Here is a 19,120-nt window from a genome sequence, read left to right as displayed (position 1 = left end):
TAATGAGTAGGTAACTGAGGCTCCAGACACTGCATTTGCTATGTAACTACTGACCTGTCTGTTCAACCAAAGTATGCCCATTGATATTCAAAGGCCAGAAATGTGTGACACATGTGAGCAATGGGTTTTTATGAAAAAATAATTGTTTCATTTAACCCTTTAACGCTGAAGCCCTATTTACAAAAACGTCTCCGGTATGCCGGCGGCGTTCGGTGAGTTAGCGCTGAAGCGGAAAAAAAGTTTTTTTCAAAAAATCACAGCACACTTAGTTTTGAAGATTAAGAGTTCATTTTTGGCTCACTTTTTCTGTCATTGCCTGAAGTTTAGTATGCAACCATCAAAAATGAAAAAAAATATCATTATCATATATAAATATTGGAATATATGACAGCGAAAAAAAAACTCATATATATAGTTGTATACAAATCGCTGTAAGCAAAACGGTTAAAGCTAATGACTTAATTTTTTTAGCTGTATTGTACACAAATTGCGATGATTTTGGTATATAACAAATTTTAAAACGATCAAAGCAACACAGAGAAAATATTATCACAAAATGATGCATGAATTCGTAACGTGCGGACGTAAAATTTTTTTTTTTTTTAAAATTCACCATAAATCGAAATATAGTCCTAGAGACTTCCCGTTTGTTGAAAAATGAAGCTAATTGATTGAATATTACTAGACTGTAAGTGTTTTAGCTTACAATTGCAGTTTTCGACCATTTCGGTCGAGTTAAAGTTGACCGAAAGTCGAATTTTTCTATTTATCGTGATTTATATGAAAATATTTCAAAACTGATAAAAGCTACAACCATGAGTTATTTTTTGTTGTATTGTAAATGAAATTGCGCACATTTTCATATATAAAACTTTATGTATCGACTAATATAAAACGGTGCAAATATTACGACAACGAGACGAAAAAGAATTTCTAAGATGTTCGGCCGAGTTACCGCAAGCAGACGTAAGAAAAATGTTTTTTTAAAAATTTTTTAACTTCCATTTATTGAAAATTACTAGAATGTAAGAGTTTTAGCTTACAATTGCATTTTTGACCATTTCGGTTGAGTTAAAGTTGACTGAAGGTTGAAAGTTTGGCAGTTATCGTGATTTATGAGAAAATATTTCAAAACTGATAAAGCTAAACCATTTTTGTTGTATTCTACATGAAATTGCACATATTTTCATATATAAAAGTTTATGTAATGACTAATGTAAAACGATGCAAACATTACGACAACATGACGAAAGAATTTCTGAGATGTTCGGCTGAGTTACATCACACAAGAGACGTAAGGAAAAAATTTTTTTTCAGAAATTCACCATAAATCGAAATATTGTGCTAGAGACTTCCAGTTTGTTGCAAAATGAAGGTACATGATTGAATATTACTAAAATGTAAGAGTTTTAGCTTATAATTGCATTTTTTGACCATTTCGGTCGAGTTAAAGTTGACCGAAGCTTGAAATTTTGGCAGCTATCGTGATTTATATGAAAATATTTCAAAACTGATAAAAGCTACAACCATGAGTTATTTTCTGTTGTATTCTACATGAAATTCCGCACATTTCCATATATAAAACATTATGTAACGACTAATATAAAACAGTGCAAACATTACGACAACGTGACAAAAGAATTTCTGGCGCGACGTAAGGAAAAAGTTTTTCAAAAACCATAAATCAAATATTGTGCTAGAGACTTCCAATTGGTTGAAAAATGAAGGTAAATGATTGAATATTACTAGAATGTAAGAGTTTTAGCTTACAATTGCGTTTTACCATTTCGGTCGAGTCAAAGTTGACCGAAGGTTGAAATTTTGGCAGTTATCGTGATTTATATGAAAATATTTCAAAACTGATAAAAGCTACAACCATGAGTTATTTTCTGTTGTATTGTACATGAAATTGCGCACATTTTCATATATAAAACTTTATGTAACAGCTAATATAGAACAGTGCAAAAATTATGACAAAATGACGAAAGAATTTCTGAAATTTTCAGCCGAGTTACCGCTATGGGCGTAAGAAAAGTTTTTTCAAAAATTCACAAATCGAAATATTGTGCTAGAGACTTCCAATTTGTTGCAAAATGAAGGTACATGATTGAATATTACTAGAATGTAAGAGTTTTAGCTTACAATTGCGTTTTTTTACCATTTCGGTCGAGTCAAAGTTGACCGAAGGTTGAAATTTTTTGTAGTCGACGTTTGCTATGTCCACTCGGCATTCAACAGACAATTTTAGTCGATGTTTGCTACGTCCAACAGGCGTTTAAGGGTTAAGAAATCAGTTTTACCCTAATGTTTCCCTAAGGGCAATTTTCAACATTTAAAAAAATTAATTTTCATTGTTAACTACCTAGCCAATTTCTTGAAATACTTTTAAAATCACCCTATGTATCCAAACTCAAATGAATACAATTTACCTTCAGGACTTCAAAACCTAAAACTTACAAGTTCAATATATTATAAGTGCAATTATCCTAAAATGTCCACATTATTAATCTACATCCACAAAGAATTTTACTTGTAGAGCAAAATCTTACCCGAGATGTGCCATAACTGCATAATTTAGTTATTCTATTACAGTACAGTATATGAAGTAACAGCAAAAGTACATACTGTGCTATATAACATACCAACATTTAAAAGCCATTTCAGTTCCCTAATATAAGATACTGCAGGAGAATTTCTGGTTTCCTTTATGGTCTGTAAAAAATAAAAATAATAACCAAAGGATAAAAATCATACCAGCAAATAAATACCTGTAAATGTTGCACTGGAAACACCAAAGTATGGTCATATTCTACAACCTGTGGTAAATTTGCTCCAAAACTTGATCCATACTTCTGGAAAAAGTACACTTTTGGATCGTATGGCACAGACTGCTGAGACTGTAGTGATGGCCGTTTGTTTGGGCCTCCAGTGGGTATTCTTAACCTAGATAAAAAAAAACATGGGCATATAAATTTTCAAAAAATTAATTTTTTCTATGGATGAAAATCAATAATCCACTTCAGAAATGCTGCCAAAATTCAAAATTTATGCACAGTTTTTGCTTTTGTGGCTTTAGTCTTTATGTGGTCACTAAACAGAATAAAATCATGACAAAATATGAACCAAGAAATACATTATGCTAAACATATACTTACCCAATGTCCCTGTCACTGTCCACACTTACAAGAGAAACAACATCTAAGTTGGAAGGCAGAGTAGCAGATAGAGACCTAGGTATTATTGGTCTGAAGGTACTGAAGCTCTTCTTCTTTGACATTTGGGGTGCTTCTGAAATCACTGGTGCAGGAATGGTGGCTGGGGGAAAAATGCGCAAGAAAAGGGGATCCCCTGAGGTAGAACGTCCAAGTGCTCTTGCAAGACCCAGCAAGACCGGTACTGTTCCACGGCATATGGCAACTGGTATAAACAGGCGATTTAGTTACTTATCTGTCACATATCTGATAAATTCCCAACATACAAATGAGAAAAAGAAAATTCTACTGTATACACAAAAGAAATGTAAAATGTTTTTTCAATCTATCCCCTGCAAGAATTACAAAAAAAAAGTACAGTCATACAAATGAACAAGATAATGCACTATTTAAAATATCTTGTGCAGCTCAACAACAGCCAAGTTATTACAGTACAATATGATATTAAAGGTGCATTTTCCAAAGACTATGCCTCAACAAAGCTAATGGCAATAAATACTTATTATATCCAAGCTATATATGCAATACAGTAGCAAAAAATGAAATAAAGCATGACATAAAAAGTGATTCAGAGTAAAAATAACGGAGCACATACATATACAAAAGTATCTTACTGTATATGCAAATTACAGGTTAAGCTAGTAAAATGACTCATGAGTTATCTCTTTATTTTACTCTGAAAAGCAGATATCATACTGTATATACTTCCTATGCTTTCAGAAGTTTTTATTTGTATTTTTCCAAAATTGCAAATGCTATTACTTAGTGTACAATGTCTGACTCAATGTACCAAGTAACTAACAATTGTTATACTCTTGAAGTAACATTAAAAGCTCATCCAAATGAAAAAAAAGAGAAACAAAGCTCTGAAGAGTTAGCACTAAATATGGAATCTCCCATTGATGTTTAGCATCTGAACATGAAAAATCTTGATTAATCAAGAATTACTTGTAGCTATTTGAATTTCAGAAAAGACGTTACACCTCTCTCATCAAGACTGTTATCTTAGTACACAACAATCACTAAACTTAAGCTGGTATGGTATAAAAATTCCTACCACAAAATAGATTCATGTGAGACCAAATCATACGTACAATAGGTTAGGAGCTAAGACATCAGTTTATATATAGTCACAGGAAACCATAATTTCTACATGGCCCTCATCTAGAAAATTAATGCTCATAAAGGTGCCAAACATAACAATTGTATAAAGGGATAAGACTGAAAATGAGAATAACAAAAAGCTGAAAGGCAAGTTAAGCAAATAACTATATAGTACACATCTTGTATAAAATAATTTGTATTAGTTATTGAAGAATAATAAGGTCATCCACAGAGACAAAGTTTGTTCTGTTGTTACTGATTTCCCTCTAGATACAGATACTCTAGCGTCATTGTATTTTTTACTTAAGATAACCTGTAAATTACATATACAGTAAACTAAACCTGTAAATATTACATATAAATTAAGTCCTCTGGATTCACAAGTTGAATTGAACAACTGTGGAGAAATATTAGAAAACAGTGTCTACAAAAATGTTTATTTCTTGTTACAATTATGTTGTACGTTGTGCATTTAAAACATCAAAAAAGTTCTTCAGAAGTTTCTTGCAAGCTTTTGAGTTAAAAAATACCTCTAGTCCTAAAAAATATAATTCTGAAAGTGTTTTTCATCACCTTAGATAGAAAATAAAAGATGTTAACCCTTTGACTCAGTTACGATGTAATAAAGCATCATCAAAATCCAACTGTTCAGTTAGTTATGAAATACATGTTAAAGCATGAGTCTACAATTTTCAACCCACAATTTTATTGCAGTTTTGACCCTTTGTTTATTGTTCTGCTTTTTATGAACATACCACAGTAAAGTATGGTACCAGTATTTGTCTTTTAAATAGCACCAGAATAAGCATCACAGCATAAATATTAACTTCAGAGAGATGGCATCAAGTAAATTACTGCTTATTGCAGCTCTGGTTCTGGAACAAACAGGACTTGCAGAGACTTCTTGACTGAAAAGGTTAATAATATGTACAGTACTGAAGTTATAAGAAAAAAATTTCTTTAAAGTTATTGTAAGCAAAATAAACTAGTAATCCAGCTGCAGCTCAAGCATCATGTAGGTAATTCATGTAGATGATGCTGGGAGATTGAGGAACTGAGCCATAACAAACATGGAGAAGTAAGGGTGCAAATATCTGTACATATTAAAACATTACATATGGGACATAACATTTGATAATAAAATGGCATTTTCCTTTGGCCCACTTGAGTCATTCTATCTTAAGGGCTTTTTTCACTTAAATCAAAGTAATTTATACTACTGGTGCACACAAGGTGTTTAAACTATAAATCCTTTTTTTGACAGTGTAGTCGCTTGTTTCGTCCTCAAGGAGTTACCCTCCATGGTCTACCAGAGCTCCTTTGGTGACCAAGCTAATGTCAAAGAACTCTCATATAGCTGGTCTTGCGGCCAGGTATTGTGTCATAGTGATAAAAACTGTAACACTTGATGGAGTATATAATGGACTCAAAGATAAGGGGGCACTTTCCGAAATCTTTACAGCGAGGCTGTATGCCCAGGTTCTTCCATCGTCAAAACCTGCTTAGAAGAGGAAGTGATTAATGAGCATGCGCAGTCTGCTGTAGTGTCAACAACGGACCCGACATGGAGACCAAGAAGTATTACTCTCTTTGATCAATGCATTGAAGTTTATTATTACCAGTGCCCCGAAAAAATTCGAAATTTTTCTCCGATTTCATTAGCGAGGATCATGGAAACACCAAAAATAGTAAGATAAGTTCCAGTTAAAATTTTAGTTTAAACTTTTGGAATTAATAATTAATTTGTGTGAAAAGCCGGAACCTGGCATTTCTTGCCATCAATGGTCAGCGCTTGCTCATCATTGATTGCTAGTTCGTAAAGCGCAAATTTTTTGAAAGAATTTGTCATTTCAACTACAGGAAATGTTTTAACTAAAGGAAATGTTCCACAACTTATCATTAATGCAGAAAATCCTTTCAGATTATACGATGTCTACAATAATCTAGGCAGTAAATGAGAATAATTTAGACTAGATTAGTAGTAGATGTCTGTAGCCTATAACCTAGGATTACATACCCTTAAGTGGCCTTGGTTAGACCAAGGACCCTAATGATCAGATAACAACAATATCATGGCAAAATAAATTGGTAACCTAGCTATAAGGCTACATATTAGTTCCTTTTAAATAAGCCTGTACACTTAAGCATGACCTAAACAATCCAGGACTAGACAATACCTTAGTGGATGGATCCCTTCATGAGAGGATCTAAAAAAGGTTTTGGGTTGTGGATGGATCCCCTCAGAGGAGTACAGTATTAATATTTTGCACCATACGATTTGGCTGTATCGGGCAAAAAAGAGTTTCCATCACTTCAATGGCCCATGAATAAATCAGTGGGTATCTCAGGGAGATCAGTATTGTTCTTGACTTGATGGGAGGATGTCTTGCTCCTCTCTCTCCCATGACGTTTTGTTATTTATTGTATTTGCTCATAAATACACCCAGGGACTGCTATTAGTTTTAGTTCTTATCTTTTATGATATGATGTCAGTTATAATTGTTATTTTGTAAAGAAAAGTGCAAAGAAATATTACAAAAACATGTACAGTATACCTCCAAAAAAGTTACTGCATCTCCTGATCTCAGTATAATTGCATAAATATTTTACAACAAATATATTCAGAATTTGTTACTAATTTTAGTTCTTATCTCTTATGATATTGTGTGAGCTGTAATTATAATTTTACAAAATAAAATAAATTTTTAGAAAAAACATGTATAACTTGGTAAAATTTACGAGTGTTTTGTAAAAGAGGCCCCACACATGGTTGTAAATACTGTAGTCACTTTCAACTTCCCATGGAAGGTAGGGAAAATATTTTTGAATTTTTTTTCTTACACCATGTGCATTTGCATATCTTCCGCTTTCCATCGATGTATTTTTTTCTTAAATTGGCCAACCTTAAAATTTGCCCGGTCTGGGGGGTTGCATGATACATAATTAGCCTGTCGTGATAACTTTTCATGAAACATCCCATCATTGGACTAAATTGTTAGCCCAGGCCACGTAACCTAAGACTAGATGAAATAGTAATCTGTGCTGGATGAGATGGTAGCCTAGCTTTAATCCTTAGGAGATGGGCTAAATATATATCAAGCACACCCAAGACTGGATAACTTTAAGGTTGGCCAGTTTAAGAAAAAACACATCACTGGAAAGAGGAAGATATGCAAATGCACATGGTTTAGGAAAAAAATTCAAAAAATTTTTCCTACCTTCCAGAAGAAGTTGAAAGTGACTATTTACAACCTAGTGTGGGGCCCCTTTTACAAGATATCTGTAAAAATATGATAATTTTACCAAGTTATGCATGTTTTTTCTAATAATTTATTTTATTTTATTTTGTAAAATTATAATTATAGCTCACACAGTATCATAAAAGACTACAACTAAAATCAGTAACAAATTCTCAGTATATCTGTTGTAAAATATTTACGAGATTTACCAAGATGGGGAGATGCAGTAACTTTTTGTGAGGTATACATGTTTTTCCTAATATTTCTTTGCACTTTTCCTTGCAAAATTACAATTATAGCTGACATACTATATCATAAAAGGTAAGAACTAAAACCAACAACAATCCCTGGTATATTTATGAGCAAATAAAGTAAATCAAAAGATGTCCTGTAGCTGCAAAGAGGTAGTACATCCTCCTCTAAAATCTCAAGGCATACTGATGAAGTTTCTCCTATGCCAAGGTAATAAGTTGCCATAAGTCATTTATGGACCACTGAAGTGCTATGAACTCCTTCCTGCCAAATTCATTCAAACAGTATGGCGCGTAATATTAATACTCATATGAGGGTTCCCGTCCATCACCCAAAACCTGTTATAAATCCTCACATGAGGATTCCCATCCATTAAGGGTTAAGGCTACATACTAAGGTAATTGTTTTATGTAACCCATACCCTTAAGTGTGAATTAAATAATCTGGATTAAGCAGTAGTCTACACTAGAGTAAGTGATAATCTAGCTACAAGGTTAAAAATTAGTGAGTTACTGTTTTATATAGTAGACCCAATAGCCTAGGATTGGATATAAACAACAACCTGGGTTAGACAAAATAGTAGCCTACCTAGGGTTACATATTAGTAAGTTCCTGTTTTTATATAGCCTATACAATTAAGAGCAATCTATAATAATCTGGATTAGACAATACCCTATATTAGGCTAAGAAAGAACAAATAAGCCTAGGATTATAATAATATAAAGAGTATCCTAGGTTCAATAAAATAACCTAGTTTTTATGACTCAGTAGCCTATCTTTAAGGCTACATAATAGTAGGGTCTTATGTAGCCTATATCCTTAAAGTTGATATAAATCTAGAACAGGCAGTAGCCTAACCAGATTAAGTAGGAACCCCTTTTTAGTGGAATATCCTACTACTGTATTAGCCTAATGTTGGCCACGTACAAGAATCACAAACTCCCAGTATATGTGTCTCTGAACTTGGACAGTCAAGCAACAGCAAGAGATGCCTTCCTACAAGACTGGAACAAATGGAGGACGATATATCTTTTTCTTCCATTGTCCAAGCTTTTGAAGGTTTTTGAGCAAACTTCTAACCTTCAAAGGAACAGCTTACTTAATAGGCCCAAATTGGACAGACAGGCATTGGTTCCTATTACTTCAACAATGGGCAAAGAGATCAATTCCACTACCATCTGCTTTTCTATCCCAGACAGTAGGAGGGAAAGTCATCTACACATCCTCCTTTCTGAGCTGAGACCTTCACATATGAATTTTTAAAATTTTATCTACCGTTGAAAATTACTCACCCAACATTGCTAGGTACCTAGTGCAAAAATTACGGACATCATCTATCCAGCAATACCAACCCATATGGAAGATACAGTTAGATTATATTCATACTGAGAGGCCAGTTGAGATTTCTATGGAAACACTTTTAAATTTTCTTATATACCTTTTTGAAGACAAACGTCTTGCAGTTACAACAATCATGGCATACAAGGAAGCATTAACGGAACCCTTGCTTTATGGATTTGGGATTAATTCTAGTGCAGAAGTTGTCACTTCCCTTCCACAGTCTTTTGCTCTACAAAGACCTGCTCCTGAAAGGCTTCCAGTTACTTGGTCCCTGAAAAAGGTGCTTAGACTTCTATCAACCCCTCAATTCAGCAGACCCAATACAACTACAACTCACATGCTACAAAAGACAATCTTCTTGACATGCATTAGCATTAGGAGCTCGTATTAGTGAACTGGACTCTCTTAGACGGGGATGATACATCAATGCAAACAGCAGACTATTAATTATTATTGTCCCCTGGACCACCATTCCTAGCCAAGAATGAGGATCCTTTAAGAAGGAAATTTCCTATTCTGATAAGAGAATCAAATTAGCAGACAAGACATTATGTCCAGTTCCAGACCCAGAGGGTCTGATTCTCCTACGCCCTAGCATAAACTAACCACTCTCCCTATAAGGGCTGAGATTGTTTGTATTGTCTCTCATTAAAAAGGCAAATCCACACTCCTTTCCTAGGTCACGATATTAGGAAAGTAAGTACAGTATGTCACTGGCCTTTTTCAGAAATGTTTCTTTCAAAGAAGTCTCTGAATATACAGGGTGGTCATCAGAGACAGTATTTTTAAAAAACATTATTGCCACAAGCTCGAACAAATTCAACTACACTGTGTATCAGTAGGTGGCATGGTTAGTCCTAACCCCTAGGGGCTACAGCAGAAAACCAGGAGTTTTATTGATGTTGAATATGCTAACTATCACTGGGAGAAGGGTGACAGTACTGCACCCAAACCCAGCATGCTTAGTTAAGCCACTGTAGAACTACATCATAAAACATAAGTTCATGTATAGTTTCTTGTTCTTTGGTATCAAAACCTGAAGAGTATTTGGAATAAAGAATGGGGCTTGAAATTTATGGCTTGATCTCGGACCAAAAATGTTTTTTCTTTGGGGTGTTGGGGTTAAAAATTGAGTTTAAGCCTTTTTTATCACCTGTCAATTTCTTTGTAAAGCTTCTTGAGGACAAAACAAGCGACTATGGTACTAAAAAACAGGTTTTGATGTTGGAAAAACCTATTTTTCCTAGTCACTGTTGAGTCCTCAAAACCCTCCAACTTCCCTGACAAAAGGCATGGGATTTGGGCAAGGGATCATCCTGCAATGATCAACAGAAAGTAAGCTTCTTGGACTCCATGTCAGGTCTGTTGTTGGCACTACAGCAGACTGCACATGGGCATTAATCACTTCCTCTTCTAAGCAGGTTTTGACGATGGAAAACCCTGGATATACAGCCTCACTGTAAAGATCTGGGAAAGTGTCCCCTTATCTTTGAGTCCATTATATACTCCATCAAGTGTTACAGCGTTTACCACCACTACAGAATACCTGACCGCGAGACCAGCTAAAGAGAATTCTTTGATGTTAGCGTGGTCACCAAAGGAACTCTGGTAGACCATGGAGGGGTAACTCCTTGAGGACTCAACAGCGACTACCAAAAATAGGTTTTTCCTACATCAAAACCTATTTTATCAACATATGCTTCCCCATAGTTCACAAATGCAATTATTTACCAATTGATGGAAGTCTATGCACTGTATTTTATATTCATCGAAAATCAAAACACGAGCCTGTAAATTCATGGGATCTATAGTAAATTAAGAAAATACTTTAATGGCACCAGTGAATGTTAATTAATCATTATCTTATAGTGCCTGATATCATACAGAGTACTGTACTGTACATGGATATGTATCAGAATTATACCACAGTATATACATAAATAAAGGGGACAACTTTTCAATCTTTTTTTTTATTAGACAGATCTACTAGACATGTTATTCTCTAATGTTCAATTGTCTTCTCTCAGCCTGAAGGAAGATAACACCCATAGTTTCTAGTGCACTCAAACACAAGTACAGTACCATTACAGGTTCTTTGCAGAATTCCTTCAGCTCAAGATGCACCATTTTCTACTTTTACTTTTCATCCATCCTCTCTGGCCTCTTTTTGCTTATCTAACCACTTTATTCAGCTCAGTATGTTGGTTAAATGATAATCTTCACAAGAAATTTGGGAAGCCTAATTAGAATCGATCATTTTTGTGTTTTTGAGAGGATCTGTGACTGATCTCTACTAAGGACATTAAACATAAGCCAACTCTGCTTATAGATGAAGGTGCTACACCTACACCTGTCCTTCACTATTTCTAAGCATGTCTTCAAGATCTGCCTTTTACCTGTTCAACAATGGTCTATCCAAAATCTACTTTTCACAGAATGCTCCTTTTCATCAATTATCATCTACGGTTCAATTCTAGTATTAATGTGCTTAATTTAGCCTGGAGTTTATCATTTCTAACAAACAATTTGAAATGATAAACTCCAGGCTAAAAATTAAGCACATTAATACTAGAGTTTATCATTTCTAACAAAGAGTTTCTATGATTATGGTACCAATACTAAAGATATACAAAAAATTGCAATCCAAGTTACTGGGTCAAGTAATCATATAAACCTTAATATAGAATACTGTACTCTTGAAATACAAATCTCTTCAACCAATACTGAAACTAAAATTAAAATGTATAATTCCTGAATAGTTCCCTTGCAAGCTACTTGCCCTGCTTGGCAAAGCACTTCCATACTATGGAGATTTGTTTAGTCTGTTTTTTAAAATTCAGGTTACAAAGATATATAAAAAAGGTAGCCTGTAAACACAAAACTTATGTATTCCTTGGTATGTATATTCAATTCAACTATAGTACAGCACATCATTTGCTTGCTGACATAACAGGTGCCACATTGTGATTTCCCAAAAGTATTTTGTAGATAATGTGAAAAGAGTTTATAATAGCTAAGCAGGTATGACCATTAACATGATGATTTTGTAAATGACTCAAGACCAGTTAAGATGGCTTTTGATCATTCTATTTCTTTTTACTCATTGTGTACAGTACCCTAACACATACCACATAAAGGATTGTAAAATTTATTAATTTCATTTAATCACTTAAATTCATACTGCAAATCAACTGAACATAATATGCAACATGTACAGAAGTATGTAAAATACTACAAGTGTGATGATAAGAATTACAAAATTTATAAAACATATACACTGAAACCTGTCAAAATGTATGGTAATTTCTCTCCAAAAATAAAAGGATCACAGGAAAACTCAAAGCTTGGAACCTCTGCCTTATTCCTTACCACTACCCAATCACACTAGTGTCACATACTCAGAACACATACTGTACCAATACTGAAGCAATTTATTAGCATCTTTATGTCTGCACGTACAAGAATATTATCAAGCAAATACTTAAACTTGCACAGAACATAAACTAAATAAAAATAAATTAAATATTAAACTGTACATGGAAATGAAGGATACTGGCACACTCAAGTAAAATAAGACAAATATCTTATACATTTAAGGCCATCAGGAAAACTTGGAGATGAGACATACATGGTTCCCTGAATATGTATCAATCTCAGAGCTTCTACATTGTGAAAGCCTTGGACTCAATATAATGACTGTTCAAATCTCTCTTAAACTGAGATTTTAGCCAGCTGATAATTCTGTGATGGGAAAAGAAAACAGTGAAGAACTGTGAACTCAACTTTTAGTCAGCTCCGCTAAAAAGTAACACAAAGTTTACAAAAGAAGCTTGAGAAATTCATAAAAAGCACAATGCCATTATTCCTGCAACTACAGAGTATATCCGGTGACTTTGTTCTGAGGAATAATTCCACTACTTTTTACTTCCATATGCTATACCCACACCTTTCCTTACTGTACTCAGCAAAGTAAGGGAAACAACCAAACTTGCAAATAGCAGTACCATATACCCCAAACAATCTAAAACCCAATTACATATACGAAGTAAAGCAAACTGATAGAAACTACCTTGTTAATAAGCAAAAAGGAATACTTCACTCAATAATTTTATGCATCCCAAAAAATAGATGCATAGTTCAGCTAAGTCTACAATACTGTAAATTAAAGTAAGTAAATAAGCAAAATGTATAATTTATCAGCCTAATATAAGGCATACCATGAGCTTGAATATTTAACAGTACAGTACAAGATACACTGCTCTGGCATTGCAAGTACAGCACTCTGTCATGTGTATGCTTGCGCTTAAGTGTCTCATGTGTGCATAATTGTGGAACTGTAATTACTTATGATGGCGTTGTGCTCAATGTACGTGAAAGACAATGATTATCTCCTGTCTTCCTCCAGGTGACCTTTGATATTATAACAAAGAACGTACAGGCAAAACTAATTTCAAATACCAAACTTCAAAAAGCAATAAGACTGGAGAAATCAGTTCTCCACTCACATTATTTGTAAAGCTCTGAGGCACTTCTGTAACTTACCAGCCAGCTCAGGTGGGATAAAGTGAATTGATGACCCTTGGAGGCACACACATAAAATGAAAAACAAAAATGACACTTTATGCAGTCATCCATAAGGTTCATCATCAACTCTGAACAATACAGAAAACTTAACTTATCTCTTAACATAAATAAAACACAAAAGTAGATGTACAATATTAACTTTAGTTAAAATTTTATTCCTGGTCATAAAGAATGATCACCTGCTGTTTTAACCTTTAATTAGAACCAATCACTGCAAACTCAAAAAATTAAATAAAAACAATAATACACTGCCCACAGCAGAGAATACTGTATAAAAAGTCATTATTATGTTGCTATCAAAGGTAAACTGAGAGAGAGACTCACTTTTGCCGTTAATTGAACGCAGCTGTTCATCTCGCACTGCTCGTGTGATTGCATTTGTTAATGTGGCTAAAACTTCAACTTGGGTATTGATAACTTCTTCTCGGGCTTCTTCACTCTGGGTTGCAACATCACTTAAAAGTGTTGTCAGCAAGAAGCTGAAACGTTCAGCAACAGGGATACCTGAAATAATTTAATCAAAACTCAATTTGGTATTCAAGCAATAAAAATATGTTCCACCACCATCCCATTAATCGTAAATACTCAAATTTGTGTCTTGAATATCTTAAACTCAGCAGTCTTTTGTGTAACTCATGGAAATTCCACTTGGATCACCAAGTGCCCATCAATATTCTTCCTCATTTTTATGAGTCTGCAGTGCCATTCAGAGCTCTACCCAGAATTCCAATCTTGCTCTCTCTCTGCAAGATCAAAAATTTTAATTTTTATTCTAACCTTTTCTCATTATTCTTTGGTTAATTCATCATTCTTTTTCAGTTTTCACATTTTTTTTTTTTGAGTGACGAAAGTCTGGTTTCTACACATTAGCACATATTTTTTAGTCATCAGTGTCTAGCTCTGGAATGCCAGTTTTGTGGCAAGGTTAACTGCAAATGAATGCACAGTTTTTCAATTATCCTGAGAACTTTGCATACCTGCAGTCTTTAGCAGTACTCTAGTGTATTTTTTAGTTTTGCATGGCCATCTGTGCTAGATTTTGTTGACATTAGTTAGTGACTTCTGTTTCTTGAGCAAGCACCATTCCTGTCACAGCCAATGGACTTTGGGACATGCAGTTGTGACACTATGAGACGCCAGGCCTTAAGCAGCAGAGTAAAGCTGACATTGCAGAAGTAGTGATCCATCAGGATGGGGGACTTTCTGGCACCTCTGGATGTCAAGAATTAAAATGTTGAAGTCCAGGTCTATCTGTCATCGATGAAATTCTGACACTGTCTTGCTATGAAGTCAACTGTGTAAGCAGGTGAGATTCATGTCAACTGGGAGAGGTCACATCTATTGGCTTCAACAAGTACTATGCACCTGGGTACAGACATCAAGATGGAAACATCTATGGTATGTCCAACGGGACAGCATCAGTAGAGTTTCCTTCTTCATCCACCAGTTCAGCACCATTCTGATTTTCAAGCCAAATTATTACAATCCATGATCAGGCATTTTTGTATTGTTGAAAAATCTGGTCCAGCACAGCTGCTTCAGACTAAAGTAATTTCAATTGGAGCTTGTGAGGTCATGGCTGGCAATTTTTATATCAGACAGTTAGTTGCAGCACAGCAGTTTCATGTTAAAGGCTTTCTTTTTAGGCCTCCATACATTTGGAATGATAAGGTTTTAGGTGAAATGACCAACAACTCCAGGATGGTGGCTTACTTGAGAAATCAGGTTGGCACACAATCCATGAGTCTATGACAGCAAGTAATAACATTTTAAGGGCAGAGGCAAACAACCCTGATATAGTTCCTCAATTACAACATAACAGTGAACAGCTATTTAGCAAAGGATAACAGATCCTACGGTTGGAACAGTCACTGAATCTGGCAATCTCCATGGGTTTTTGGCGTATGTGGGAAATGCTGTAGGTAGATCTGTTCACAACAGGGGAAGAGGCAGCCACAGCCAACTAAGGATTTTGAAGGACTTCACCCAATAAGCTCTATCAAGCCAAGAGGGGCAAATTCCAGTTTGTGCACTAAAAGAAGCACTGATCTAACTGACTCCACTGCTCCAATGATAATAGCTTTCGTTCCTTCTTTGACAATGCAAGAAGCTGTTGGTCTCTGCAGCCAAAAATTACATGTCCACCCTCTTGCAAATGGACTAGGTGTTGGTTCTTCAGTGAACTTGTAGAATCTCATACAGCACTACAAAAAGAAGGTTCCTCAAGGGTCTTAACCAAATCTCTAAAGAAACTCCAGGAGAAATCACTGTTGGATCTTATTCTGAAGACAATTATTCTGCTGGTGTCTGGAGCTTTGAGATGGGTCAGCAAAAATCATATGACTTCTGGGAGTGAGTCACACTAAAGGTTAGACAATGGTAAGACTGCCATTTGTACCTGACTTCACAGCAATGACCCAAATGACATCCCAGTTATTCATCAATATCTGTAAAGAACTGGATTCTATGGGTGACAATTGCATACTGTTCCTCCATACAGGGCAATAAAGAGAGCATGTTTTAAGGAATACAATTACTCAATGGCTAAAGAAGGTCATACTGAGACCCTACAGTAATGTGTAAGATGGCAAAGCAGAACAGGTAAGTGTTAGTCTATGAAATCAGAGCACTCTCTTCTTGTGTTGCTTTTCAACATGAATAAATTCTCTATTTTGACTGTAGGTACATGGTAGTGACAAGCCACTTCTACTAGCTTTAAGTTAAGGGATGCCATGCACATATGCTTGGATTACTATTTGTTAGGATCAATAGTCATGGCAGGCCTAGTGTTATCTAATGGGGAAATCATCGGGGATTTTTCATCTTCCACCTCTTCATAACTCCACCTCCATTCATGATACTATACAGAGACAGACTTCTAGGGTTACTAGCATTCAAATCTCACAAGTATTCCTATGCTAAACCTGAAGAGATCTGCTTAATAAAAGTGCTTTGCCTACACTATGGGTTTGTCCCTTATAAGATCAACCCTCTGAGATATCAGAGCCTTGGTTTGTGACTCATAAGTCCCCTAGTTTTTTACTATGATCCACAAGCATACACAAACACTCTGGGACATTCTAAAATTCAGCCTCCAATCTAAATTGCATTTTGGGAATATCACTTAATGGGACTGTGAGGGGGAAAAAAAGCATTTTGATAACACACAAATATATTTTTTTACATACCCATCAATCACAAAGTGAATTTCTAACCCCGAGTCCCACAAATGTTCCAGCCTTATTTTCACACTTTAAAAAGTGAAGAAGGTAATTAGTGGAAACCTGCGAGCTCAAACAGTGCAACACTGAGACAATTTTGCTACCTCTGTTTGTTAGATAAAACACTGTTGAATCTGGGGATATCTGAGATCATGAATGAGAACATCAATGATGGGTCTGTATAGGAAAACTGGTGTTGATGTAAAAAATAATTTTGAAATAATAAATATTATTTGCTAGCTTTTCATATAAGCCAGTATTTCACTGCAGTTCACAATTACAGAAAGCATATAATCTAACAAAGAAAATCTCTTACAGTAGTAATTAATTCTTTGTGTTCAGTAAAACTTGTTAGAATAAAAATACAACAAACAGAAACAAAACTACATAAACCATATCTTTCCATTTTATCATTAACAAGTTTTATTGAACAACCACAATGCCTCCCTTTCATAATGATCCACAGTGCTTGTTATCAAACAACAAAATAATACCAAACTCTTAAATTATTTCAGTCCTGTATATTGGTCATCAATTTTAATTGTTTAAAATGTGAGTTATGAATTTAATAACACTTACGATCAGTTGGATTTAACTTCTTCTCATCCAGCCAAACTGCCTTGGGAAGTGCACGGAGGAGACGGAGGAAATACTGGAGTATGGATGACTGGTGTTGTAAACCAGACTCCAGAAAGTAGACACCCAGGGCAACCACGGCATCTTGGCCCCTCTGATCTATTCGATACACCCCACCATGACTCTCCCCCGGGCATAATGCCAGTAATTTTTCTACCTAAATGTCAAGGGAAAAGAATTAAAAGTAGAACAACTAATATTACATCGGCACTCACAAGTTCAGATCAAACCTCCAGGTTGCCAATGAAATCTATGACATCAAATCTTTCCCAGAACTCTTAAAAGGACAAATACTAAAGTACACAAAATATATTTTTAAATTATAACCTGTGAACATTCAAAACATTGCATTGTGAGCTGTACTATTCCCAGGTCCAAATAAAAGAGGATTAAGGCCTACAGAGTAAATGATTACTCAAAAGCAATTCTTGAATTGTAATGCAAAGCATGCCTTCAAACACACTTCCAAATATGACAAATTTTTAAGTAATCTGTATTTTTCCTAACATACAAACCTAAGGTCAATATACATAATTATTGCAGTTTGGAGTTTATGAATACTGTTTGGCACTGTACTTGCCTTACTACCTTTTTAGAACACACACAGTAGAAATGTTAAGCTATTAAGTTTCAGAGGTGTAAACACTGATAATACACTGTAAAGTTTGTAAAACAAAATAGATATCAAAAATGACATTTTTATGATAAAATAAAGTTTCATATATACTTACCAAGTAACTACATAGCTATTACATTTTATTTATCGGCAACTTAAATCTGAAAATTCGCGGTACCGTTCCAATATTTTGGCGTAGGTAACTCGCCCCACCCACTTTCGGGGAAGGATAGATATAACACTACTAACGAGCCTAATCAATTTATGCCCTATGCCCATGAGAGGGGAGGAAGGAGGGCTCTGATCATGTATTTACTTGGTAAGTATATACAGTATAAAACTTTATTTTATCATAAAAAGGTCAATTTTATATAAGTAACTTACCAAGTACAGTAACTACATAGCTGAATCCCACATTGACAGGAGGTGGGATGCATGGGCAAGTACTACTTAAAAAATAAGCTGGAGATGAATTTTGAAATAGCAAGTAGTAAACATTGAGAAAATGTTTGCGGTAACCTGCCTGGTGAGAGAGCTACAGCAGGAAAATACTGCCTCTGACGCAGCTCATCTCGACCGTAGTGGCGTGGCAGTGAAGCCAGAGGAGCCTCTACATCAGTGGGGCTTTGCAGCCAAGGAGTACTCCGATGGCTGCCAAAGCATACAATAAAACACAAAAGCCGTTAACCTGGGCACAGTACCAAAACCAAGACCATAAAAACAAGTTACACATACATCATATAAAAAACCAGTTATCATAACCCATTCATAATGAGACAATGAACGATGGGTGCTCCAGGTACTCAGTACACCCCAACTTCCCAAAACTCGACAACCTAAATTCAAGGCAAGTGGATATAGGAATGTAAGAAATACCCCCTATCCTTCCTCCCCCAACAACGTGCCAGTCATAAA

The 19,120-nt window shown here is 35.2% G+C and overlaps 1 protein-coding gene across 5 annotated transcripts in view; it reads right to left on the bottom strand.

The window, feature by feature from the left end:
- Pi4KIIIalpha (phosphatidylinositol 4-kinase III alpha) overlaps positions 1-19,120 on the bottom strand; it is a 195,716-nt gene that overhangs the window by 151,070 nt on the left and 25,526 nt on the right. For 3 of the 5 annotated variants that reach the window (XM_067114211.1, XM_067114213.1, XM_067114212.1), the window contains exons 2-6: positions 17,533-17,746; positions 14,057-14,236; positions 13,691-13,726; positions 3,156-3,417; positions 2,769-2,943 (exon numbers count right to left, since the gene is read on the bottom strand). In XM_067114211.1, the coding sequence (XP_066970312.1) occupies positions 2,769-2,943; positions 3,156-3,417; positions 13,691-13,726; positions 14,057-14,236; positions 17,533-17,746 (867 nt within the window). The remainder of the gene's footprint in view (positions 1-2,768; positions 2,944-3,155; positions 3,418-13,690; positions 13,727-14,056; positions 14,237-17,532; positions 17,747-19,120) is intronic. The other 2 variants (XM_067114214.1, XM_067114215.1) reach the window with 1 other exon arrangement.

The sequence above is a fragment of the Macrobrachium rosenbergii genome, chromosome 13 (genome assembly GCF_040412425.1).
Source record: "Macrobrachium rosenbergii isolate ZJJX-2024 chromosome 13, ASM4041242v1, whole genome shotgun sequence".
In the NCBI taxonomy this organism is placed as follows: domain Eukaryota; kingdom Metazoa; phylum Arthropoda; class Malacostraca; order Decapoda; family Palaemonidae; genus Macrobrachium; species Macrobrachium rosenbergii.
The sequence above is the reverse complement of the archived record's forward strand: the minus strand, read 5'-3'. Positions and strand labels throughout refer to the sequence as shown.